The sequence below is a fragment of the Rhinoderma darwinii genome, chromosome 5 (genome assembly GCF_050947455.1).
Source record: "Rhinoderma darwinii isolate aRhiDar2 chromosome 5, aRhiDar2.hap1, whole genome shotgun sequence".
NCBI classification, from domain to species: Eukaryota; Metazoa; Chordata; class Amphibia; order Anura; family Rhinodermatidae; genus Rhinoderma; species Rhinoderma darwinii.
Window position 1 is genome coordinate 101,737,898 of NC_134691.1, and position 27,607 is coordinate 101,765,504.

General features: G+C 42.9%; 1 protein-coding gene across 3 annotated transcripts; it reads left to right on the forward strand.

The window, feature by feature from the left end:
- The first annotated feature begins 977 nt into the window (after nucleotides 1–977).
- Nucleotides 978–27,126, forward strand: CABYR (calcium binding tyrosine phosphorylation regulated). Of its 3 annotated transcripts, none has more exons than XM_075826340.1 (6): nucleotides 979–1,124; nucleotides 9,987–10,153; nucleotides 16,407–16,460; nucleotides 18,570–19,814; nucleotides 20,682–21,307; nucleotides 27,071–27,126. In XM_075826340.1, the coding sequence occupies exons 2-5, from the start codon at nucleotides 10,009–10,011 to the stop codon at nucleotides 21,290–21,292; spliced, it is 2,055 nt and encodes a 684-aa protein (XP_075682455.1). In that variant the 5' UTR covers nucleotides 979–1,124; nucleotides 9,987–10,008; the 3' UTR covers nucleotides 21,293–21,307; nucleotides 27,071–27,126. The 3 variants fall into 3 exon arrangements, with proteins under 3 accessions (XP_075682456.1, XP_075682455.1, XP_075682454.1); XM_075826339.1 differs by having other exon boundaries at nucleotides 980–1,124; nucleotides 9,984–10,153; XM_075826341.1 differs by lacking the exon at nucleotides 16,407–16,460 and having other exon boundaries at nucleotides 978–1,124; nucleotides 9,984–10,153.
- The last annotated feature ends 481 nt before the right edge of the window (nucleotides 27,127–27,607 follow it).

Below are 27,607 nucleotides of genomic sequence, written 5' to 3' on the forward strand. Positions count from 1 at the left end.
TCTATGGGGCCATGCACACGACCGTAGTTTTTGCGGTCTTTGCACGGCCCGGGAACCCGTACCGCAGAAAGAATGGGCATGTCCTATTACGGCCGTCTTCTGCGGTCCGGTCTCATTGAAAACAATGACGGCGGCCATGTGCATGTCCTACGATTTGCGGGCGGCCCGCGGCTGACAGTCCGCAGCAGGCCGACCCGAAAATCACGGCCGTGCACACGGCTACGGTCGTGTGAATGAGGCCTTAATGTGTATAAAATACAAACGTGAGTGCCACACTTTACGTTGCCCACCCCCAGTAATGGGGGGGGCGCCACACCCCCAGCAATGGGGGGGGGGGCGCCCAGACATCTTGGCTGTTTGGGGCCCAGAAATTCCTGAGAAATTCCCTGCTTATAGATGCACGTGGAGAGTGAAGGCTAGCCCGCCCGGTCTGATCCCACAGAAGTGCTACTGTAAAGTAAATTGCTATTTGCTGCTGTTGGGGGCTGCGTAGCCACAGACCGGTCACATTGCCCCTGCTGACCCTCTCCACCACTGAAAGCGCATGCGTCGACGTGTCAAAGCTTTTGCGAGTATAAGGGAGACCTAGACAATATTAGGCCGGGCGGGGGAGGGGGGTTAAAGTTTATGCCAATGGCTGCAAACCAATACAAGGGGAAAATAGCAGTATGATGTTACAAATCATGTTACTCTGGGCAGTCATTATTTTAACATGTCTCTGCTTCCAATAATTCCTAAATGCATATTTAGAGAAAAGAACTCTGAAAGGGCGCCCCCTGGTGTCCATATTATGAATCATAGCAAGCTGCGTACGAACAAAACTAATTCTAGCGCTACGTTCTTTCAAATGCTAACAGCGCCCTCTGGTGTCCATGTAAAGTGGAAAATCTGTTCATTATATAACAAGATTCCGTGTCACAGCGCCCTCTCGTGTACACGTTATGTATCTGTGAGTCTGGAGCGTCTTGGTAAGGTTCTGCGTCATCATCATCATCACCTTGGCTGTGTGACGAAATAAGTAAACTAATGTGACGTCGCATCTGGACTCGTTGTGGAAGCGGGAATTGGCATTCTGAGCGGCAATGAAAGCACTGCCTGCTGTCACAGTGAGATCTCTGGAGAAGGTACACCCCGCACCCGACAATCACAGATTGTGATAGAGCCGATTATTCTGCCGCTGCCTGTGGTGACACAACAGGGAAATGATGGGGTTTATATGCACAATGGGCTTCATGGATAGAAATTACTGTAGTTTGTGTACTGCTGCAACCAATCTGTTCAATTCTTTCCAAGCTCCATTTTTTTTGTCTTTAATAGTTTTGGTTACAAAATTGTAGAAAGCTGCAGAACTATAGCAGTTGCTTTATAGGGCCACCTTAAAACCATGGGGCCACCTTAAAACCATACCTACTACATATGCAAATTAGTAGAGAGCGGGAAGTCCCTCCTCTACTTGACACAATTTTTATCTTTGCCATAAACGCATCACCCCCACCAAAAAGAAAAAAAGTTGCACAAATCTGGGGCGCTGCGATAAACGGATATCAGGGGAACTTCCATTGCTCCACTGGAGCGCGACTCCTACCGCGGGAAGTCACCCAATTTCAGTGCGTTTCAAGTGAATGAGAGAGATGAAAATGGAATTCACACTCCTGTTTTGTGCTTGCTGCGTTATTTAACCCCTTCTTGACGCAGCCAGAGTCCTAATTGTTTCTTTTTCCGTCACCATATGAGGGCTTGGTTTCTGCTGTATTTTCAAACTTTTTTTTTTTCACTTTTTTATACTTTTTTTTTGTACACTTTTTTTCAAGTCCCACTAGGGGACTTGAAGTTCCAACTGTCTGATGTTTTTTTTTCTAATAGATTGCACTACCTACGTAGTGCAATGCATTAGATCTGTCAGTTATTCACTGACAGCAAGCTGATTAGGCTTCGCCTCCTGGCGGGGCCTAATCGGCTTCCGTAATGGCAGAGCAGGAGACCATTGTGTCTCCTGTTGCCATAGCAGCTTGCCGGTGAGGGCTGGCGATCTGCTAGTAACCGCTACAATGCAGAAATCGCTTTCGATTGCTGCATCGAAGGGGTTAATGGCAGGGATCGGCGCTAGCTCCGGTACCTGCCGTTACAGGTGGATGTCAGGTCCTGAGCCGGCGCCATCTTGCCGCCGGCTACGGAAGCCGATCAGGCTCCGCCACCGGGCGGATCTTGACCGGCTTCCATGCTAGGCAGACTGGGAGGCCAGCATTAGGCCTCCGGTTGCCATTGCAGCCACCAGAACCCTGGCAATTTCATTGCTGGGGTTCCGATAAGCTGCAAACAGCTTAAATGTAGCGATCACGTTTGAACGCTGCATTGAAGGGGTTAATGGCGGGGATCGAAGCTAATTTCGGTCCCCACCATTACAGCCAGATCTCAGCTGTAAGATACAGCTGAGATCCGGCGATGATGGCACCGGCTCAGCTTCTGAGCTGGTGCCAAACATTTGGCGTAAGTATACAACATTTTGCGGGAAGCACTGGCTTTCCATGTCGTATACTTGCGACAAATGTCGGGAAGGGGCTAATGTATTCATACTTTTACTTCTCTATGGGGGCTGCCATTTTTTTTTCATCTCTGTATGTGTCGATTAACGACACATACTAAGATTCTGTATGGCACATACAATCCCATAGAGAATGTGAACGGGAGCCGTTCTATTCTCAGGAGAGTGCGCCGTCTGTGTGGGAACTGCACATGCGCAGTTCCCACACAGACGAGAACGAAGTAAAGCGAAGGCGCAAGGAAGAGGAGCGTAGGCGGAAAGAACGTGTGTGTGTGTGTGTGTGTGTGTGTGTGTGTGTGCAGCAGAGCTGAGTGTGTGTCTGTATGTAGCAGAGCTGAGTGTGTGTGTGTGCAGCAGAGCTGAGTATGTCTGTGTGTAGCAGTGCTGTGTGTGTGTGTGCAGCAGAGCTGAGTGTGTCTGAATGTAGCAGAGCTGTGTGTGTGTGCAGCAGAGCTAAATGTGTGTATGCAGCAGAGCTGTGTGTGTGTGTGCGCGCAGTAGAGCGGAGTGTGTCTGTGTGTAGCAGAGCCGAGTGTGTGTCTGTGTGTAGCAGTGCTGTGTGTGTGTTCTCGCGCAGTAGAGCTGCGTCCTATTTTTGTGCAGCGGAGTATGCACGGGCGCCGCTGATCCATCATAGCCGCTTATCAGCTGTTTTGACGAATCAGCCGCGAGCACCCCCCCCCCCCCACACACACACACAAATCCCCCCAAACATGCAAAATCAAGCTTTTGTTATGCGGTTTTTGGCACGTAAAATGCGCAAAAAAAACGTGTCAAATACAAGCCATGTGAACCTGTCAACTGAAAAGTCATTCACTTCACTTTCATCAGTCTAAGGGTATGTTCACACGCAGTGTTATCAGCCATTTTTCGGAGCGTAAACGTCCCGAAAAACGGTTGAAAAATTGAAAGCAGAACACCTACAAACATCTGCCCATTGGTTTCAATAGGAAATACGGCGTTCTGTTCCGACGGGGAGTTTTTTACATGGCCGGTTTCCAAAAACGGCACGTAAAAAGACGCCCGCCAAAAAGAAGTGTATATCACTTCTTAGGCTGTTTTTGGAGCCATTTTTCATTGACTATGGAAAAACAGCTCCAAAAACGTCCGTAAAAAACGCCACCAAAAACGTGACTTTGATTAAAAAATGGCTGAAAATCAGGAGCAGTTTTCACTTTGCTTAGTAAGCGTGTGAACATACCCTTAGCCTTTTGGGGGTGTCCTATAGCTTCTGCCAGCTGCATTTGTACAATTACACCCAAAATGGCAGCCGGACACTGCTTAGCAATTTGAAGACACCTTTTCCTGGCTTGTAGGAGGGGGGGGGGGGGTGAGATTCCCTCCCACATTTACGGCAGCTGTGAGGCAGGTTGCTTTGCCTTATTCACCTTGCTGTAATTCTGGGAAGTGCTCCCTCTGGTGGCCAACATAGGAAAACATGTCAAATTATCATTTAATTTTTAATACTTTCCACCCTGTGGAAGAAGAAAAAATACAGCAAAACACGTAAAAAATATAATAGAAATAAGTAGCTTACTTAACAAAAAGGTTTAATTCGCGACACATTCCCTTTAACTCATAGTGCGCAAAGGGGTTAAAGCACAGTGGATGGTTCAAAGTGAATATTGCAATTTTCCACTGATATGCCATTTTAGTGCATAATATTTTGTGCCCAGTTTGTGCCACTGAAGACAAATACTTCATAAAACGTTAAGCGGGTTCTCTCGGGTATGGCGATGCCATATATGTGGGCGCAAACTGCTGTTTCGGCATGCTGCAGGGCTCAGAAGGGAGGGAGCGCCATTTTGCTTTTGGTGCTTTTCTGTTTACATTCATCCTTTTGACAGCTGGTGCGCTGTTTCAGTCAGTTCGCACGGAAGTGCTTCCGTGCAACCTGCGTGGTTTTCACGCACCCATTGACTTCAATGGGTGCGTGATGCGCGAAATACGCAGAGTTATTGAACCTGTCGCGCTTTTTGCGCAGCAGACAAACGCTGCGCAAAAAGCACGGACTGTCTGTACTGCCCCATAGACTTGTATTGGTCCATGCGTGCCGCGTGAAAACCACGCGGCCCGCACGGACCGAATACACGCTCGTGTGAATCCCCCCTAAAGGATCTGCCAGACACAGCATCTGTGTCGACGCCCGTGGTTAGTCAGTCTGCACCTGCTCCTAAGTCTGATAGAGTGACTCCTTCGTCTACCACTCAGGCTGGGAGGCTGAGGAGTGGGAGAGCCCATCACAGCCTGGCCAGACGGAGCTAGCTCCCGCCCTCTGTCTATTTATACCTTCATTTCCTGCTTCTCCTTTGCCTGTGATTCTGCTTGTTTCCTGGCTCTGTTGCTTGTACTATTTGTCCTCTGCTTCATATTGACCATGGCTTTACTGACTACTCTCTTGCTCTGCGTTTGGTACCTCGTACACTCCTGGTTTGACTTGGCTCGTTCACTACTCTTGTTGCTCACGGTGTTGCCGTGGGCATCTGCCCCTTTTCCCTTAGCTTCTTTGTACCCTTGTCTGTCTGTCTGTCGTGCACATAGTGAGAGTAGGGACCGTCGCCTAGGACGGGCCGTTGCAAGTAGGCAGGGACTGAGTGGCGGGTAGATTAGGGCTCACCTGTCTGTCTCCCTACCCAGTCATTACATTTTTTTTTTATAAAATAATTTCTTTTCTGTGTATTTTTACACTTTTTTAAAAACATTTTTGCTCCCTTTTTTTTTACTTTTTTTTACCTGTCCCACTAGGGGACATTTAGACTTGCAGCTTTGATTGCTGCTAGAATACATTACACTATCTACGTAGTTTAATGTATTCGAACTATCACTTAGTGGGGGCTGCCGATGTGCTTCAAATCCCTTAAATGCAGCGATCGCATTCGGTCGCCGCATTTATGGGGTTAATTGCCGAAATCAGCGGCGATAGTCCACTGACCGGCAAGACTGGAGTGTCAGCTGTTGGGGACAGCTGACCTCCTGGTTCCCGGACAGTGTGCGCAGGGAACCGCTCCGCAACTGTACGTCCTGGTGCGGGAAGCAGGCCCTCTCCAGGACGTACAGTTGCGGCGCAGCGCGGGAAAAGGTTAATTAGTAACTATTTTTTGTGGTATAGCCTTACAAGCAGATGCATTTAAAGAGGCTCTGTCACCAGATTATCAAATCCCTATCTCCTATTGAATGTGATCGGCGCTGCAATGTAGATAACAGCAAAGTTTTTTGTTTTTTTTAAAAACGATCATTTTTGCCCTAGTTATGAGCAATTTTATATTTATGCAAATTAGCTTTTCAATGGACAACTGGGCGTGTTTTCTCGTTTTACCAACTGGGCGTGTATTGTGTTTTTACCAACTGGGCGTTGTGAATAGAAGTGTATGACGCTGACAAATCACATCGTTCCCACCCAGCTACTTTCACTGCAGACACACAGCGTGATGTCACCCACGGGTCCTTCAACCTTGGCGTCGGACAGAGAAGATACATGGGTTCCAGGCGTCCGAGGGGGTAATATGCTCGTCTCTAGGGAGTTTACTATGCTTACCTGCACATGGTGATGCTGCTGCAGATTCAACTGTACCCTCTGACGCCTGGAGCCGATGTGTCTTCTCTCTTCCGACGCCAAGGTTGAAGGACCTGTGGGTGACGTCACGCTGTGTCTGCAGTGAAAGACGCTGGGTGGGAACGATGAGGTCACCCACAGGTCCTTCAACCTTGGCGTCGGAACGAGAGAAGACACATCGGCTCCAGGCGTCAGAGGGTACAGTTGAATCTGCAGCAGCATCGCCATGTGCAGGTAAGCATAGTAAACTCCCTAGAGATGAGCATATTACCCCCTCGGACGCCTGGAGCCGATGTATCTTCTCTGTCCGACGCCAAGGTTGAAGGACCTGTGGGTGACGTCACGGTGTGTGTCTGCAGTGAAAGAAGCTGGGTGGGAACGATGAGAAGTGCATGACGCGGATTTGTCAGCGTCATACACTTCTATTCACAACGCCCAGTTGGTAAAAACACAATACACGCCCAGTTGGTAAAACGAGAAAACTCGCCCAGTTGTCCATTGAAAAGCTAATTTGCATAAATATAAAATTGCTCATAACTTGGGCAAAAATGATCGTTTAAAAAAAAACAAAAAAAAAACTTTGCTGTTATCTACATTGCAGCGCTGATCACATTCAATAGGAGATAGGGATTTTATAATCTGGTGACAGAGCCTCTTTAAATTCAGAAAAATTAAATTTTTTCTAAATTTTGCTATTTTTCACAAATAAACACTGAATATATCGACCAAATTTTACCACTATCATAAAGCCCAATGTCTCACGAGAAAACAATCTCAGAATCGCTTGGATAGGTTTAAACATTCTGAAGTTATTACCACATAAATTGAAATATTTCTGATTTCCAAAATGGGCTCTGAGCCTTAAGGCCAAAACAAGGCTGCATCCTTAAAGGGTTTAAAGGGAACCTGTCAGCTGTTTTGAGGCCTCAAAACTGCAGACAGAGCAATATAGGGGAGGACATTGTAAACATACCTTTTATCTTGGTCATGTAATGTTTAATTCCCCAGGTGGGCCGATCGCAAGTGCCACTGCACATTGCCTGCCCCACCCCTCTGCTCTGAGTGCCGGCTCTAGTGGTCTCCTGATTGGCCACTAGAGCCGTCACTCAGAGCAGAGAGTGGCACTTGGTACCGCCGCACTGGGGAAATGTTGGTTTTTCGGTCATGCAATTTGCATGACCGAGAAAAAATCATCCCTTTGTTTTTAGGGGTCAATCTACAAATATTTTCAAATATAGAACTGAGTGTTCCAGATGTGAGGCAGCAGTGAGATATTGATCTAGACACCATTGAAAAGTATTGGGGGTTTGACTTGAGGGGTGAATCCGGATTATTGAAAAGTTTTTGCAAAGAAGAGGTGTTGGACATAAGTTTAAAATTATGTGTATGAGTATACCAGAGGAAGAGGCAACCACTTTATTTCGAACAGAACTCAGGTGTGTGCCCAGATGAGGGCACCACTTCAGGGCGCGTGGGGAGAAGTGAGACATAAAAAATAAGCACAATGATAGAATTATTACGTTCCGTTAATTGTCAAAATTGACTGCCTGAAATAGAACGATTAAAATATTGTTTAATGGGTAATTCATTAAAATGAGCTATCCTAGCCCTATCCTATGCGGCCAATGCATTAGAGTCGTACACGCGCCGTGAGGTTTAAACAGCACACAATTGTGCTAACCGGCAGAAAACAGTGAAATAATAATTATACCGAAAGAATCGATAATCCCTGATGATGTGTCACTTGTACGTGTGGCACTGAAACGCGTTGGATTTTCTGTAGTCAGTGAGGGGTGTTAGTAAAATATATCATAAGGGGAGAGGTTTTGCTTGGTGGTTGGAACATTATCACATCAGTATACCTCTCTTCATTACTGACCGTCTTATCTGAGCCTGTTGTACTGGATTTAGGGCTAGGATAGCTCATTTTAATGAATTACCCATTAAACGAGAAGTGAGACATAGAAAGGAATGTAAACAATGCCCACCTTGTGTATTGCGGGTTATTGTTCCATAACGCTATTTGAGAAAATTGTACAGCAAGATAATTCAACCCCAGGGCTCCAGACATAGGGCCTGGCTGGTTTAGCTAAATGTATCAATTATGCCCTGGATATGTACTATGGAACGCCTGGGGATGGGCGCAGGAAAAGATCTAAATGGATATAGAAATTTAGGAAGAATAGTCATGCCAGATAGCGGACAGTCTCCCCAGCCAAGATATGCGATAACAGGACCATTCCTCAAGGAGTTTTCGGATACCTGAGAACAATTTAGGGAGTTTAAGGGATGGTGACCCCTAGATATGACATGTGTTCCTGATTCTTTTTTAAAGCCAAAGTTCTGGGAAATCAACGTTCCAGATCAGGGGACATATTAAGGTCTACATCCTTGGACTTGGCAGTAAATTTTTTATGGTGTTCATCATGCTTGATAAATAACGTAATAGTAATATTTATTTTTTTTCGGATTGTTACGGAAGCGGCAATACAATTTGTGTTTTTTATTGTTTACATTATTTTACGTAAAAAATGGGAAACGTTTTTTTAAAAACGTAATGTCTTTTTTTTAAAATTATATACTAGATGGACAAAAGTATTGGGACACACCCCTTAATCCTTGAATTCAGGTGTTTCCTTCAGTCCCATTGCCACAGGTGTATAAGCACCTAGCCATACAGTCTGCCTTCACGAACATTTGTGAAAGAATGGGTCGTTCAAAAGAGCTCACTGAATTCCATCATGGTACTGTAATAGGATGCCACCGTTACGGCAAGTTCATGAAATTTCTTTCCTCTTAGATATTCCACCATCAACTGTGAGTGGTATTATTGCAAAGTGGAAGCGTTTAGGAACCACAGCAACTCAGCCACCAAGTGGCCAACCATGCAAAGTTACAGAGCGGGGTCGCCGAGTGCTGAGGCGCATAGTGCATTAGGTTGCCATTGCTCTGTAACTGCAGAGTTCCAAACCACCTCTGGCATTCACATCTGCACAAGAACTGTGTGCCGGGAGCTTCATGGCATGGGCTTCTATGGTTGAGCAACTGCATTCAAGCCTTACATCACCAAGCACAATGCCACGCGTCAGATGGAGTGGTGTAAAGAACGCCACCACTGAACTCTGGAGCAGGGAAAACGTGTTCTGTGGAGTGATGAATCGCGCTTCTCTATCTGGCATTCTGATGGACAAGTCTGGGTTTGCTGAATGCCAGGAGAACGTTACCTGCCTGACTGCATTGTGCCAACTGTAAAGTTTGGTGGAGGAGGGACAATGCTATTGGGTTGTTTTTCAGGGGTTGACCATGACACTTAGATCCAGTAAAGAGAAACCTTAATGCTTCAGCATACTTAGACATTTTGGACATTTGTATTCTTCCAACTTTATGGGAACTTTTTGGGGAAGGCTGTTTTCTGTTCCAGCATGACTTTGCCCCAGTGCACAAAGCAAGGCCCATAAAGGCATGGATGGGTGAGTTTGGTGTGGAAGAACTTGACTGGCCCTAAGAGCCCTGACCTCAATCCCCATTGAACACCTTTGGGATGAACGAGAACGGAGATTGCAAAATGAGGCCCTCTTGTCCAACATCAGAGTCTGGCCTCAAAAATGCTCTTCTGGATAAATGCGCAAAAATTCCTGCAGACACGCTTTATAATATTGTTGAAAACCTTCCCAGAAGAGCGAAGGCTGTTTTAGCTGCAAAGGGGGGACCAACTTCATATTAATGACTAGTCCTTGAAGGGGGAGTTCTGCAGAGGTTCTCACATCCCAGTAGCAAAAGGGATCTGACCAACCTGGGTTTTGCCACTGTCCATAGTGTATCTACTAACCTCTTCATAATGTAGTTCTATTCATTGTTTTCATTTCTTTCTTTCCACTCCTCTTTTAGCAGTTGTAAACAATTCCAAAGAAACATGTCAACAAAACCGAGACTCCTCGTGCCGTACGGCCTAAAAACACTGCTGGAGGGCCTGAGTCGAGCTGTGGTGTGCACCCAACCTGCAAACATTGCCCAGTATGCCTCATTCTACTTCACTGAGTTACTGCAGTACAGACATGGTAAGTGCAGGCTTTATGTTACTTGTGCGCAGCAGTTTCTTTGCCAATTTTTTTTCAATTGCTTGTTTGTGCAGTTTTTTTTAAGCCCTTCCCGTCCAATCACGTAACTGTATGTGAAAATCCGCGGCGGTGTGTTCCTGCCTTCTCACGTACAGTTACGTGTCGACACTAACCTGTCACCATGTCAGATGACATGGCGATAACGGGCAGATCGCGGCGGCAAGTGACAACAGACGCTCGCCGGCACAGGACCAATCAGAGCGGTCCTGTGACGTCGATGGCTGTGATTGGTTATTCAGTTTTGAATGACCAATCACAGCATATGTAAACAAAAGACGCAGAATTCTTCTTATCACCGGCTCTGACAAGCTCATTTCTGTCAGAGAGCTTGTGAGATTCGGTGTGTGAAGCCCTGTGAGAAAAGTTAAAGAAAAGTGAATAAAGATCTCTTCTAGATCTCCCCAGATCTCTCCTGTCCCAGTAATTAGAGAATAGCCCCCAAATCGCCCACCCATTACCCCAGTGAAATTACTGTGCCATATTACTTTAGGCAATAGCCTAAATACCTCCAGATCGCCCGCTCTCTGCCCAGTGAGAGAACATTGAGCCGTGTCAGTGTCCATACGATCCACACAGATCGCCACCATTCACTGTTGCCGTACCACATACAGTGACAGTTTTACGCAGTGATCCGGTCAGTTAATCCCGCTTCTACATTTTTGAGAGGCAGTTTTTTTTCTAGTTAATACAAAAATATAAATTATAAAAAAAATTTTTTTTTTCTTAGGGACAGTTACGTTTTCAAATTATATCTGTTACATTGTAGTGTACATTACTGCAATATGGCACAGAAATTTCATAGCCCAGAGGAGACATACGCTATGCTTTGCTCGGATACAGACTCTGCTAGCGAGGATGAAATGCAGTTCATGCTGACATCATCTTCGTCTAGCGAGTCTGATAAGCCCCCCCCCAGTGCAGAAGAGTTGCTGGTTCTGACCAGCCCCCCAATAGTGAGGCGATATAGATGCCTGCTACCAATTATGCTCCCCAGGTCCCTGACTTCACCGCATCCTCGGGAATCCAAGTGGAGACCACGGGGTTCGGAGAGTTTGATTTTTTCAACTTATTTTTCTCCACCGAGTACATAAATTTAATGGTCAAATAGACTCATTTATATGCGGAACAATTTCTCGCCCATAATCCCACATCCTACTATTCCAAAGGCCAAATTTGGACCCCCACAAACTCAGGAGCTTTGCAAATTTTGGGGCCGGTTACTGAATATGGGCCTCAAAGAAACCCAGCATTAGGGGCTACTGGTCATCGGATGTCCTATATTATACCCCCCTTTATGGCAACATTATGACCAGAAAAAGATTTGAGGTCATCCTCAAATTTCTGCATTACGCAGATAATACCCGCTACCCACCCCCCCCCCCATCAACCATTTGAATTTAAAATTTGGCCAAATTTGCACCCCAGGTAAAAATATTGTGGTCGACGAGACTCTCGTCAGTTTTAAGGGAAGGCTCCACTTCCGTCAATACCTTCCAAATAAAAGGGCCCGGTATGGAATAAAGCTCTATAAAATCTGCAAAAGTTCCACCGGGTACACACATTGTTTCCGGATTTATGAGGGAAGGGATTCCAAAATGAATCCCCCAGAGTGCCCCCCTTCCCTTGTATACACCCGCTACTTGGCCAGGGATATAATGTCTATATAGACAATTTTTACAACAGCATCCCTCTCCAAAAGTGCCTTTTGGCAAGAGCAACAGTGGCCTGTGGCACAATAAAAAAAAAATTCTAAGGTCCTCCCCAAAACCCTCCTGGGTCAAACATTGCCAAAAGGAGAAAGCAAAGCAATGTGCAGCGAGAATATGCTGCTAGTGAAATATAGGGACAAGAAAGATGTCCACATTCTATCAAGCATCCATAAGGATAGCAGCATCCACGTTCCAGTTCGTGGCTCCAGCACCACAACTGCCAAGCCTGCCTGCGTACTGGATTATAACCGCTTTATGGGTGGGTAGGATCTATCTTATCAGGTCATAAAGCCGTATAGTGCCATGCGGAAAAGTAAGACCTGGTACAAGAAGCTGGCAGTCCGCCTCACCCAAATGGCAATGTATAACGCATTTGTGGTGTCCAGATACACAGGCAATACAAATACATTTCTCCAATTTCAGGAGACAATTATCAAGGCCCTTTTGACAACGAAGAAGGCAAGGGCACTTCTTCGCGAGATTACAGTTGGCGTATAGTCCCAGGCCAACACTTTCCCTCAGTAATACCCCCCACTGAGAAGAAAACAAGACCCCAGAAAAGATGTCGGGTGTGTTCCAAAAAAGGCATTAGGAAAGACACTATCCACTAGTGCGAGACATGCCCCACAAAGCCAGGCCTATGCATCAATGAATGCTTCAAAATTTACCATACCTCCACTGAGTTTTAGATTATTTTATTTATACACCCGTTCATTTTACAAATTGGCCATTCTAAATAGATTTTTGAAGCGGAGTAATTTTATTTTCATATATTTTTGCCCACTTACTAAAATTTAAAAGCCCAAACGAAACGAAAAAGTCAAACTACACCCCTAAATGAATACCTAAAGTGGTTTCACGTTATAATTAGTTACACCAAATTAAAAAATGTTTGAAAAACCCCTAAAAAATTCACTATACCCCTAGATAAATACCTACGTGGTTTCACATTATAATTGGTCACACAAAATTAAAATATTTTTTAAAAAAACCCTAACAAAATTCTCACTATACCCCTAGATGAATATCTTGAAGTGTAGGAGTTTTCAAAATAAGGTCAGTTGGAATCACTGAAATAGCATACTTGAGATAAAAATTACATTTTTATTTGACAGCATCATTTCATATAAATGTAATATTCCTTCAATACATTTTTTTAAAAATAATTTTACTGTGTTTGCCTATTATTATAACTATGTCCTGCCATATAAAGCTGTTCTATTAATTCTTATAAACTGTTTGGTGATATGGACATAGTTCTTTATATTTGGAGGTTACTCAATTTACGAGCTGTTCCTGATCAATACATTATGAGCTTTTTTGTTGTTTTTTTCAGGTTTTTGCACAACCTGTTAAACCCGAAAATACTTCCAGGAAAACTGACAATATCTTAGGGGATTAGTGATCCTTTACTGTCCATAAAGATGGTGTTGGACACTGCCCTTTTATATATTCTGTAGATGATTGGTTGTTTTGCGCACATTACGGTTCCTACTTTGCCGAGCAGGGACCTGTAATGCTGTGCCAACCTTCCTTGGCACGTTCGTCTCTGATATAGAGATTGATGGGGCTAAAGTGTCATTATAAAGCCCTGTTCTTTCATCATGTGAACATGCTCAAGTTCTAAAAAAATTTCCTCCAGTTCTCAAATATATTGCCCTTTAGTCCAATACAGTTCTAATTTTAATTCTCCCTGCTTTAACTGTTTGTTAACAGCTGTGGACTGACACATTTGTTGGTCATCTGCTTTGTTAGCACGACATAGTTACATACACTTCTACGGGTTAATATGCTGTGGAAGGCAACCATGCCCCAAAAATAATAGATTTGGTAGAAAAATGACCACCTAAATACCATGATTCTGGCTATGAAAACCTAGCGGTACAAACACACATTAAACCACTACGTGAATACCTTAGGGGTGCAGTTTTCAAAATGGGGTCACTTCTATGGGTGTCAGATCGTTCTGCCAGCTTAAATCCTTTGTAGGCATGGAGTGGGGCCCATCAAGTCATTCAAGCTAAAATTATGTTCTGAAAAGCCAAAGGGTGCTTCTTTGCTTTGGGGCCACACTGTGTTGGCATGTAGCAGATTACGGCCTAAATGGGGGTATTTCTGGACACAGGAGAAACTAGGTAATAAATGTTGGGGTGCGTTTCATCCGTTTCATGTACTATGTAGGAACAATATGTCCTAGAAATGACGCATTTCTGAAAAAAAAATTAAATGTTATTCTTCATGCCAGATTTCCACAAGTTTCTGCAAAAACACTATTGGGTTAAAAAACTGATCACACCCCTAGAAAAATTCCTTGAGGGGTGTAGTTTCCAAAATGGGGTCAGCAAAATCTCCCCTCCAAAATCCAAATGTCGCTCCTTCCCTTCTGAACTCTGGCGTGGGTCTAAAATGGGTGTAGTTTCCAAAATGGGGTCACTTTTGGGGGTTTTCCACTGCTTTGGCACTACAAGACCTCTTCAAACTTGACATGGTGCCTAAAATATATTCTAAAAACGGAGGCCCCAAACTCCATCTAGGTGCTCTTTTGCTTCGGAGGCCTGTGCTTCAGTCCATTCGTACACGAGGGCCACATGTGGGATATTTTTTTAAAATGGCAGAATCTGGGCAATAAATATTGAGTTGCATTTCTTGGGTAAAACTTTCTGTGTTACAGATTTTTTTTTTTTATTACAAATGAATTTTGGCAAAAAAAAAAGAAATTTGTGAATTTCACATCTAGTTTGCTGTAATTCCTGAGAAACACCTAAGGGGTTAAAACACTTTCTGAATCCGGTTTTGAATACTTCGAGGGGTGCAGTTTTCAAAATGGGGTGATTTATGGGGACTTTCTAATAAATAAGGCCCTCAAAGCCACTTCAGAACTGAACTGGTCCCTGAAAAAAATAGCCTTTGGAATTTTTCTTGAAAATGTGAGAAATTGCTGCGAAAGTTCCAAGCCTTGTAACGTCGTAGAAAAATAAAAGAATGTTCAAAAAAACGATGCAAACAAAGTTGACAAATGGGATATCTGAAATAGTAACTATTTTGTGTGGTATCACTATCTGTTTTACAAGCAGCTATATTTGAATTTAGAAAAATGCTAATTTTTGCAAATTTTCTCCTAATTTTGGTGTTTTTCACATATAAATATTGAATTTATTGACCAAATTTTTTCACTAACAAAGTCCAATATGTCACGAGAAAACAATCTCAGAATCGCTTGGATAGGTGAAAGCATTTCAGAGTTATTACCACATAAAGTGACGCATCAGATTTCAAAAAAATGGGGCTGGTCCTGAAGGCCAAAATGAGCTTGCAATTTTGTTGTGACAGCCAACATCAGGAAGAGTGGGGTAGATTATCTACTGTGTCTGGGTCTAGAATGTGTCAGAAAAATTGCTACATTTTGGCACAATTTATCAATAAAAGGGATGTGAATTACTGAAAACTGGGTGTGGCTTCCAAGAAAATGACAGCTAGATTAGCTAGGAGACAGGGCATTGCTAAACTAGTGACAGAGCCTCTTTAACATCTGCCCAAAAAAAAAAAAGACACAAAATTCTGGCGCAAACTAAGCCAAACCAAAAGTGGTTTAAGGAAGAGAAAAGTGTCTAACAGGTGATTGAAGATGGGCCAAAATTGTCATGCAGCACTGTGATAAATTAAGCGCAATTTGTGGGTGCTTGATCTAAATTTACTCTGTCTAACTATTAGACAGCATTAGTAAATGTGGACCATTGTCTTGTATTTTTAAAGGAAATAGTGGAAGGTCATATGTGGAAAATTGTTTTAAAAATAAAGGACTATAATTCTAGTCATTGTGATAGCCAGCTATTCCCTTCCTTCTCCTCCCAACAAACACTTTGCGACCAGAAATTTAGAACCCTATGCTGTCCTAAGTTCCGTTCGGGTGGTCTGGGTGTTGTGGCCATAGGATAGACATTAAAAGACAATCAGTTTTTATATTCAGTTTTGCAAAACAGACTGGATCCAGTACATAAGCAAGAAAAATAAAGTTATGGTCAGGCAAATCAAAACTAGAAAACATGGTGATGGTGGTGTGGAGATATTTTTCTACCCGAGGTCCAGGACAACTTGCCAGTATTGAAGGAACCATGAATTGTGCAGTGTAGTAGAAAACTATCAAAGAAAATGTCCAGTTGTCTGTCCAAAGATTGAAGCTGTAGCATTACCGGTTATGATCGAAAACATCAAATTCTAGGAAGTGCTTGATATTGTCATTATTGGCGCTGAGAGGAGAGTTACTTCAAGCATTCAGTGCAAAAAATATTCTGTAATGCTGTAATGGGGACACCTGGAAGGGGGCAGATACTTTTTCACAGTACTGTATATTAACCTAATCAATATATTAGATCTCTATTTTCCACTCACGATAAGACCATTCACATTATAGAAACTCATTAAAACTAGTTCATGATTCTTCTTGGAATATGAGGAACTGTTGAGAGTTTGTGTTTTACTTACAGAAAACTCTTCTATGGACTTTAAGGACCTTGTACAAGAATTTCAGCGCAGACAAGGTAATCGTGCTCTAACTCTACATACTGTGCTTACATACTGGGGCAGATTTACTAATGTGATTGCGCCTAGAACCGGTCGTTGTTGGCACAGAATGTCGCATCAAGTTTTAGGCTTCATTATGAAGCAAATGCGCCAAAGAACAGATGTTTGTATCTCACTAGACACTTTTTTCTCTCTAAATTATTTCTTAAAGGGCATGTGGCTTAAAATGTTCCAAAGTGCGCCAAAATTGTGCCACAAAACAAAGCCAGCGAAGAGGTGGTATAAGAAATAGAAAAGTGTCTAACATGTCTAGCAAAATGTGCCAAACATAGGAGTAATCTCTGTATGAAACATACTGAGCAGACAGACATATTTTAACATAGTATTAAATGAATCCGTGTTATCCACCCAGGGCATTCATTTCTGTAAAAAAATATATGATAGGACGGATAGAATACCACCTTCTCAACAAGTGCGATATTCAGATTGCTGCCCTGTTATAGCTGTTCTGGTAAGCTGGGCAGTTGTTCTTTTAAACTGGAAACTTGTAGAAGTAATAGCTGGTCAACATTACATAGTTAGTATGGCTGAAAAAAGACACATGAAGTAGTATGCCACACAGGCATAGAATCGGATCACCAAGTGCATTGCACATAAAAATAATTTATCATCTATCTAAGCCTTTGTGGATAGTGGGCAGAACAGTTAGGAACCTGCGTACTGTACTGTTCCTTATAAATCAGCGCAGCAAACCATCCAGGTAAATAGTGTTATACAGGGTGGGCCATTTATATGGATACACCTAAATAAAATGGGAATGGTTGGTGATATTAACTTCCTGTTTGTGGCACATTAGTATATGGGAGGGGGGAAACTTTTCAAGCTGGGTGTTGACCATGGCGGCCATTTTGAAGTCAGACATTTTCTATCCAACTTTAGTTTTTCAATGGGAAGAGGGTCATGTGACAACAAACTTATCGAGAATTTCACAATAAAAACAATGGTGTGCTTGGTTTTAACGTTACTTTATTCTTTCATGAGTTATTTACAAGTTTCTGACCACTTATAAAATGTGTTCAAAGTGCTGCCCATTGTGTTGGATTGTCAATGCAACCCTCTTCTCCCGCTCTTCACACACTGATAGCAACACCGCAGAAGAAATGCCTCCCGATCTGACCCCCTTAGACTTTTATCTTTGGGGTCATCTGAAGGCAATTGTCTATGCTGTGAAGATACGAGATGTGCAGCAACTGAAACTACGGATGCTGGAAGCCTGTGCTAGCATTTCTTCTGTGGTGTTGCTATCAGTGTGTGAAGAGTGGGAGAAGAGGGTTGCATTGACAATCCAACACAATGGGCAGCACTTTGAACACATTTTATAAGTGGTCAGAAACTTGTAAATAACTCATGAAAGAATAAAGTAACGTTAAAACCAAGCACACCATTGTTTTTCTTGTGAAATTCTCGATAAGTTTGATGTGTCACATGACCCTCTTCCCATTGAAAAACTAAAGTTGGATACAAAATGTCTGACTTCAAAATGGCCGCCATGGTCAACACCCAGCTTGAAAAGTTTCCCCCCTCCCATATACTAATGTGCCACAAACAGGAAGTTAATATCACCAACCATTCCCATTTTATTTAGGTGTATCCATATAAATGGCACACCCTGTACATCATCCAGAACCTAAAAACTACGAAACTCTAGATAACAATTGCATAGATCGAGATTACACCAGGGCAGTTCGTAGTATTCCGGGCGGCTCCTTAGCAAGTGGGCCCTAGTGATCTAAGTTAGCTAAGTGGTTAATGCCACCTTTACTGGTAGTCTAGAGTAAAGGGGATAATATCCAAATCCCTGGTGGTTTATTTAGGGTATTGAAGGGTTTCACCGCCAACATCTCTTGTGGTCTAGGGCAGTGAGGGGATTTACGTGCAGCTCAAAAAGAAAAAGTGACTTTAGGTCCATGGAACATAATTCTGAATGGGGCAGAAATAACTTTAGTAAATCTGTATACGTAACTCAGTCCTCTTGCAGGTTTATCCTGTGTGTTTTAATCTAAAATACATGGGCTAAATTTCTAATGAAACTCAAATTAAAACTTTTTTTTTTTCCTTCACCACAGAAAACACCCAGGTGAAATTTAGCCCTGTTGAGGACTCAAAATCAGGAATACCAGACACCCCAGTTGCAAAAGATAAAGCAGAATCTGAAATGATAGAAACGGAGACAGAGCAATATTCTGGTGATCAAGATCCATGTTCTGGTAATGCTTCCATCCCAGAAGACATGCCTGCTGTACTGGAAGAAGCTGTAAAATGTTCATTGCTGCACCGTGATATATCAAATCTGTTAGTCAGTGCACATGCTGTCTCTAGTCAGCTACAGCCTGGAGAGAAAGATTCAGGACCAGCAGTAGCAGCATGTAAAGTCAATGTAAAGTGTCAGCAGCAGGAACAGGCAAGTTCAGGGTCTGCAGAACAAAGTGCCGGAGATCCTGAAAGATTAGATAAAGTGTCATCCAAAAAACAGTCTCATTCAACTACAGCCTTAAAGAAGAAAGCATCTCTCAATGGAACAGTCCCTAAAATGTCAACCGGTCAAGCGGTTAACCCAACCACCAGAGGGCAAGATCTTGATGAACAGTATTTACTACCGAGAGGTGTCCCATCAAATGGTAGACTGACAGATGGAGCTACTCCCAGTTTTACTGATCTTACCCCTAAAACAATCATTTCAAAGCTACAAAATGTTGCAAACCTCCCTGGAGTTGTTTCCAATGCCTCAGAACATCCACCAGACCAAACACATTCATCTGCTGAAGGATCAGCTATTTATTTAGCTAAACAGAATGTAGGGTCACCGATGCAAGTGGCAGCTCCTCCAACCCAGGGAGTAGCCAAATTGAAGATAAAGTCTGGACCAACAGAAGACCAACAAAGTACAACAGAAATGCCATCATGTAATCTTTACCAAATTCACATATCTGTGGATAGATCAGCAAGTGGAATTTGCTATGAGCCGGCATATATCCCTGGTAAGAATGCATCTGTGGTTCACATAGTCGCATCCGTCCCTACCAGAAAAACCGGCCCTACAATGGTCCCTAATGAAGCAGGATCAGCAATAAAGCTTACTCCACGTATCCAAACTCCAACACTGCACTGTAGACATCCTTCCCAAGATCCTGGGCAGTATAAAGCAGTCGGTAAACTCTATGCTCCTTATGTTCAAAAAAAGTTCTATAGTCCAGGGGAAGGCAACAAGCAACGATATTCAGATGCTTCCAGTCAATCTTCAGTTTCAGAGTTAAATCACACTTGCTTGAACTCGGTGCAGCGGAACTCGATGGACAGGCTATGTAACAAAGGTAAGAATGCGTGTTTTTATAGAATTTTAAGTCCAGCTGTCATCTTCACAATATACGTGTGTGAATTTACTCATTTTGTTGAAATGGGTGAACACTGTCCAAGAGATAGGACATGCTGCAGATTTTAGTACCCGCAACATGTCCTACTTTCCATTCATTTTTTTTTCTTTTTTGCAGCTTCTAAATAGTTTGTTTTTAAAAACCCAGTCCCATGTATTCTGCTATCGTTTTTCATGTGTGAATTTTTGATGCAGAATCCTCAATGTGAACTGGACCTAAAAGGGTTCCCAGGTTTCACTATTGACAGTTCAGAAAATGACTTGATTCAAGGCTTCTGGATACCCACCTAAGGTGAACTTGGTATCTGTAAAAGATCCCTGTGTTCATTATCAGCTTCTGACTTCTGCAAATATCATCAATTTCATGTGTGCCCATAACTCCACTGAAGTTGAAAAGTCCCTCTTCTTATCTATTTTCAAACGTGCATCTTGCGGTTTCAGAAGCGCTGGCCATCTGGTCTTTAGTATATCATTTTCTGACACATCCAAAGGACATATCAGAATATCCTATTAAATAACTCCTTTACCATCAGCTAAAGTGGAAAATGACATGTTACTAATGCTCAGCGTTCATTTTTTTTTATATTAGTTCTTCGGTTATTTTTGTGTATCCCATTCATATAATATATATTGTCTATTTTATGTTACAGACAGACAGTATACATTTTTCTCTATTTTCCTTTTCTCCATTTTTATTGATGCTATAAAATAATGAGGAATATTCGTAAAATGGCTTCAGTATATTGGAAAATGTCAGTTGGGTAATTTCATATTTAGTAACCAAATGTTTAAACCTTTTTATATTTAGGTGAAAATGAACAAGTAAACCATTGGACATTTTATCAAGATGGTGATTTAAGGCAAATGGACCCAACAGTGAATTCACAGTGTAGAACAGAACACCTACCGAATCAAAGATCAAAATACATGCAATTCCCATTCTGTCCATGTATGAGCCATCCTCCATTATCCAACGTGCAACCAGTGCGGATGCCGTCTCCAACATACATGGCATCTGATGAAGCCGAGCAAATTGCAAGTTCTCCTTCCATTTTCGTTGGCAGTAGTGAATGGAAAACTGAAAATGCCCTTCCTTCAAGGCATGAACAGGATTTGCAAAGCTTTACCAAACCAAATAGTGGCAATCAAATGCAGGACTTGAGCTTCAAACAGGATCCCGTGTATGTCTCAGGAGCAGTACCAGTGGAGGAGGTGCAAAGAAGGAGCGCCACACCATCTATCACTTATCTTGCGGAGGCCAGGTCTATGCATTCCTTTACTGAACATGGAAACGCCATTGCTATAGCAGTTGCTGCCACAAGATGTCCATCTGTCATGGATGGGCTTGATCATAAACAGTGCGCAAGGGTCAAGGAATTTCAGAATAGTGAAGGTTGCATCAGACCATCCCAGACTTAACATATGTCTTATCAGGTAAGAATATATTTCTGGAAAAGGGGTTACAGAATGGTGTATTATTAACCATTGGTGTACACACCTCGGCTGTAAAAATACACAAGCCTCCTTCCGTCATTAGACGGTACCTCGGTCCCCTCTTGCGTGCACGGATAATAGACGCTCCCATAGAGAAAAGGAACACCAATCAGAAGCCTGTAGCTACCACTACGAAGGGGGGCACGGTTTGGCTGACACTATTATAGACCACTGTGTGGCAGGCACTGTTTGGGGGACACTATGGAGCTTTATGAATTCTATTTTAAGCAACTTAAAGAAGTAATCCAGACAAAACAGTGTTATGCGTAGTGCTGGCATGAAGGGCGGTGCATGACTGGTATTCCTCTTTCTTTTATCTTCTTTGTATCCCGGTGTCATGCACTGACAACCCAGGCTGAGGGACCAGTACAGTATTTAAAAAAATTTTGGGGCCAAAATGTATCATTACCCCTTTAAGGAAGTAGCTAATTTGGTCTTAAGGGCGCAGAAGATACACGCCTTAATGGAATATCTCAGGACAGCCCTAGGGACCTTTGTTAGACCAAGGGCTGTCCCTTAAAACTGTCAACCCTTGCGATCTCGATCACAGAGCCGAACTGTCACCATGAGATTTATTCACATTACCCTTTTTAGAAAATACTTCTTTAGGTAATCTATGCATCTGCCATAAAGCAGAGTGCAAGTAAGGCTTTGTTCACATATACGGTAGGATTTTCTGTTCTGCTCGGTCATAGAAGCAGAACAATGAAAAACCGGAGCAGTTTGACGGAAACTAATGGCGCTCGACTAAATCCACTCCCTTTAATGGGTCCCATCATGTTTTAGTCATGATGTCTGTCGTTTTGTCAGACAAAATAACGCAGCATGCCTAACAGAGACTCTGATGCAGATGAGAACAAAGCCAAAATAATCTATGCTCTGTTTATTTGATGCAGAAATTGTTTCTATATATGCGCAGATTTATTAAATATATAAATTTCTGCAACACAAGGCTGCCACTAGGGGGAGCAAACTGAAGACGGATTCATACAGGCTTAGTTTGGGGCATATATATTAACAGATTTACACCAGTTTTCTGGTGTAAAATAGTCACAGATTTTGGTGAATGCCATAGTCGTGCTAAAACTTCTCGCCACTTTCCAAAAGTGGCAAAGAAAACGGGTGGGGGTTAGCTGAAGGCGGCTGGGCCTCCCCTAGAATTAGAGAGATGTATCATAATTTACGCCAGAAGCTGGCGTTAAAAATGCTGCAAACCTACACTTGTTTATAACTGGCATAGATTTGCATTTCTGTCGCCAAAGACAGCCCAAAAATGTGCCAAATATAATAAGAGGCGTGCGCCTCTGAATATTTTTGGTGCCTTTATCGGTGGCGGAAATTAATTTAAAACTGGTGTTTGACACCAGTCTTAATATATTGCCCCCACTGCGTTTACTGGGAGCTATATAAATCCTGATTGAGTTTGCTTATCATAGTAGTACCCTTGTGCTGAAGAAATGTATGCATTTAATATATTTGTGTATACATAGAAGCCATCTGTGTATCAAATAAACTGAACTTCAAAGTATATTACAATATAGTATTAAATATGTGCCCCAGTTTACATGCATTCATGTATGTAAGAAAATAGGACAGGGATACATTAAAGGGAATGCGTCTTCAGAAAATGACTTATTTTTTAAATCAAGTTTTTGTGTACAAGTCCTTCTCAATGAATTAGAATATCGTCAAAAAGTTAATTTATTTCAGTAATTCAATTAAAAAAGTGAAACTCCCATTATATAGATTCATTACACACAGAGTGATCTAGTTCCAGAATTTTTTTCTTTTAACCCCTTCCCGTCGTAAACAACTTTCATTTTCGTTTTTTCCTCCCCACCTTCCAGAAGCCATAACGTCTTTATTTTTCCGTCGATATAGTACTATGAGGGCTTGATTTTTTGCGGGACGAGTTGTCGTTTTTCGTAGCACCATTTATTTTGCCGTATAATGTACTAGGAAACGGGAAAAAAATATTTGTGGGGTAGAAAATGAAAAAAACAGCGATTCCTCCATGGTTTTTTGCGCGCCGTTTTTACGGAATTCACTGTACAATTAAAACAACATGTTAACTTTATTCTGTGGGTCAATACGATTATGGCGATACCAAATATATATATAGTTTTTTCTATATTTTGAATAGAAGTGTATGATGCGGACATATGATGCTGACAAACACTTCTATTCACAACGCCCAGCTAGTAAAACAAGTAAACACGCCCAGATGTTACAAACACAATACACGCCCAGTTGGAAATAAGAGAAAACACGCCCAGTTGTCCATTAGAAAGGCTCATTTGCATAAATATAAAATTGCTCATAACTTGGCCAAAAATTATCGTTTAAAAAAACCAAAAACAAAACGTTACTGTTATCTACATTGCAGCGCCGAACACATGCAATAGGAGATAGGGATTTGATAATCTGGTGACAGAGCCTCTTTAAAGTGTAGCTAAACGTTTGACAAACTTCTGACATGTCATAGTGACATGTCAGAAATTTGGATTGGTGGGGGTCCGAGCACCGAGACCCCCACACAGGGCCGCCATCAGGGGGGTATTAGGGGTACTGGTGTGAGGGGCATGGCCAAACCTAATTGAAAGGGGGGCCCGGCAACTGCTGCGACTTGCCTTTGGTAGAAAAAAATGGGCCCTGCAATGGGGCCCGTTTTTTTCACCACAGAATGTCGTGAGCTGCGGGACCCCCCTCTCGTCATGGGGGCCGTCAAATCGATCGCGCACACAAGGAAACTCCCGCGCGTTCGCACTCGTGAGCGCGCACCCACGAACGCCCGCGCACCCGCGAAAGCCCGGAAGCGCGCACCCGCGACAGCCTGGGCGCTCCCAGATGCGACAGAACATGGACAGACACACATGGACAGAACTTACCTGGAGCCTGGCTGGAGGTGAAGGACTGGACGTCTGGACCGAAGACATCGCCTGGAAGACATCGCCTGACGAGGACTGGAGTGGGAGCCAGCAGCTCTTCTGACACAGTGAGTAAAATGTCTCAAAGTGCTGTTTAAGTATGGCCCTGTTCACACAGTATTTTGCAGGCAGAAAAAAAATCTGCCTCAAAATTCCTTAAAGAGCGGGGGAGTTTGCGGGTACGCGCGATCGGTCGCACGGGCGGCGGTGTTTGACGGCCCCCATGACGACCCCCATGCTACCCAGGGCCGCCATCAGGGGGGGTATTAGGGGTACTGATGTGAGAGGCCCGGCCAAACCTAATTGAAAGGGGGGCCCGCAGCTCACGACATTCTTTTGGTGAAAAAAACGGGCCCCATTGCAGGGGCCTGTTTTTTTTCTACCAAAGGCAAGTCGCGGCAGTTTGCCGGGCCCCCCTTTCAATTAGGTTTGGCCGGGCCTCTCACATCAGTACCCCTAATACCCCCCCTGATGGCGGCCCTGGGTACCATGATATAGTGCTGGACGAAGTACCGTTAACAGGCGGTGCCACGGTAGAGGGGCCCAGAAAATTTAGCTGTAGGGGGCCCTGAAATTGCTGATGGAGGCCCTGCCCCCACCAATCGCTAGAAAGAAGCAACTGAAGCACTCGTGTGAGTGCTCAGCCGCTTCATGTCTGTTAGGCTTTTTCCAGAAATAAATGTATCGGTGTACGTACGCAGTAGAAAATCTATGAGCCCGTACTCCGATACATCGGCTTTCCGGAAAAAGCCGAACAGACACGAAGCGGCTGAGCGCTCACACGAGCACTTCAGCTGCTTCGTTCTAGCGATTGGTGGGGGTCTCAGTGCTTGGACCCCCACCAATCAAAACTTCTGACATGTCACTATGACATGTCAGAAGTTTGTCAAACGTCTAGCTACACTTTAATGAAAACCCAAAATTTTGTCTTAGAATATTGGGTAAAAGTTGAACATTGTAGACTCCAGGTGTCACTCAAATCAGCGAATACACACAAATCACCTGCAAAGGTTTCCTAAGCCTTTAAAAATGGTCCAACGGTCTGGTTCAGTGGGCTACACAATCACGGAGAAGACTGCTGACAGTTGTCCAGAAGACTGTCATTGACACCCTCAATAAGGAAGGGTGGAATCAAAGTTCACTGTGATTCCGCCCGTTTAACACCTTAAATGCCGTGGTCAATCGCGACCACGGCATTTAAAGTGTTAATCAGGAGGCGTCCCCTCAAATCAATGTTAAAAAAATGTAAAAGTTAACATAACTGGTATTGCCGCGTCCGGAAAAGTGTGAACTATCACAATATAGCATTGTTTAACCAGCTCAGTGAACGGCGTAAAAATAAAATAAAAAAATAAAAATAAATTATATATATAAAAAAAAAAACACGCAAAATTGGTGGTTTTTGGAACCTTCGTGCTCCAAAAAAATGAAATAAAAAAAGTTATCAAAAAGTCACTTGTACCCCAAAATGGAATTAGTGAATACTACAGCTCGCCCTGCAAAATGTAAGCCCTCACATCACTAAATTGATGGAAAAATGAGAAAAAAAGTTATGGCTCTCAGAACATGGCAACACAAAAGATTTTGTTTAATTTAGCAAATATTTGTATTTTTTTTAAAGTGGTAAAACAAATTTGGTATCGCCGTAAATCGTATCAACCTGTAGAATAAGGTGAATATGTAGTTTTTACCGCCTGATGGATGCCATAAAAACAAATCCCCTAAAATATAGCGTAATCGCTGTTTTTTGCCCGTTTCACCCAAAGAATTTTTTTTTTCAGCTTCCCAGTACATTATGTGGTAAAATAAATAGTGCCATGAAAAACTACAACTTGTCCCGCAAAAAACAAGCCCTCATATGGCTATATAAACTGAAAAATAAAAAAATTATAGCTTTTGGAAGTGGGAAAGAAAAAACAAAAAAAGTGAAAATCCGAAAAATGGTGGGAAGGGGTTAATGGGAGGTGCAGGACATTGGGATACATTGAACATTCCGATGGCCCTAATTCTGCATATGGGAATTGTATATTTAGTGCCAAGATAGGGACGGAATCACACCAGGACAAAGCAGGGAAATCTTTTCTAAACAAATACTTTGTGAATGTTTTTCCGGATGGGATTCAATCCAGTTATTGGGACAAAATAAATGGCTCTTGTGCGGAGTCGTATTAAGCCTAAAACATCTAGATCACTACAAGAATTGAACATATTTGGGCCACTGCTTTAACAAAATGAAGAGTCAAAAATTGTATGCGTTAGTGATCCTAGAGGAGTCTGTAATGTAGATTTTCACCATAGTATCTCTTTAAAAATGTAACTCTACCTCCTGTTAAAAAAAACAACCAACAACAACTTCTTTAAAGAGGAAGTTGCATTTCTGGGAGATGTCATAACATTTTGTTGCAAATCACATTAACATGTTGTTTAATGTACCATAAGTAGCTTTTTTTTCATTAGAGCATGCGCCGAACATTTTTCATCTAGTAAGGTCTTCTGAATGCGCATGTCCGGTTTATGCGCCTCTCCGGCTGAGCAGGGAACATGGAGGTCAATGTCTGCACCTCATCTTCAAAACTGCAGAGGAACAGTTACATCCCCAGCCAGTGTCTGCTAGAATTGACCTCAAGGATTGAATTCAGTTCTTACTAGAAGAAGAAAAATTTAACACTTCAGATGCCAACACTAATTTAGGATCCACATCTTAACAAGCCCCCTTTTCTTGTGACAAATGTATTCACATTAGACATCTAACGACGCCTCCTCTGCTTTGTTACAGGTTGCTGCGTCTTCTGAAACATCAGCTTAAATAAACTTGCCTCATTGCAACAGATACTTCTGGTTTACAGTTTCCAATAAATCAAATGAATAACTGCATAGGCTCCCAACATATCAAACAGGTCTAGTTTTTGGTATGAACATAGCTGCCCAGGAACCTCTTAACAAACCTGCCTACCTTCGTACGCTACACATTTTTACTTATTCAATATTGCAGGCACAGCGGTGCTACATAGGCCCTGTGCATCTCTCTCCCAGCAGAAGCGATCACAGATCAATTTAGCTGGAATCTCCTCATCCATTGACTAGCTGCTCACATGTCGCGGCCCTCCATTTTTAGGTACAAGGAAAACTGGAAGTGGCAAGCATAGTTAGCTGCTTTATTGGGGGTTGGGCATTGTGGCTGGTAGTTTTTAGGTGGTACAAACTGTAGTTCTGTGGCTAGCACTTTCTGGGGGCACTTGACATTGTATTGGGTCATTTGAGGTAGCACTATATAGGCTCACTTAGGTTTTTAGATGGTACAAGAACTCCCCAG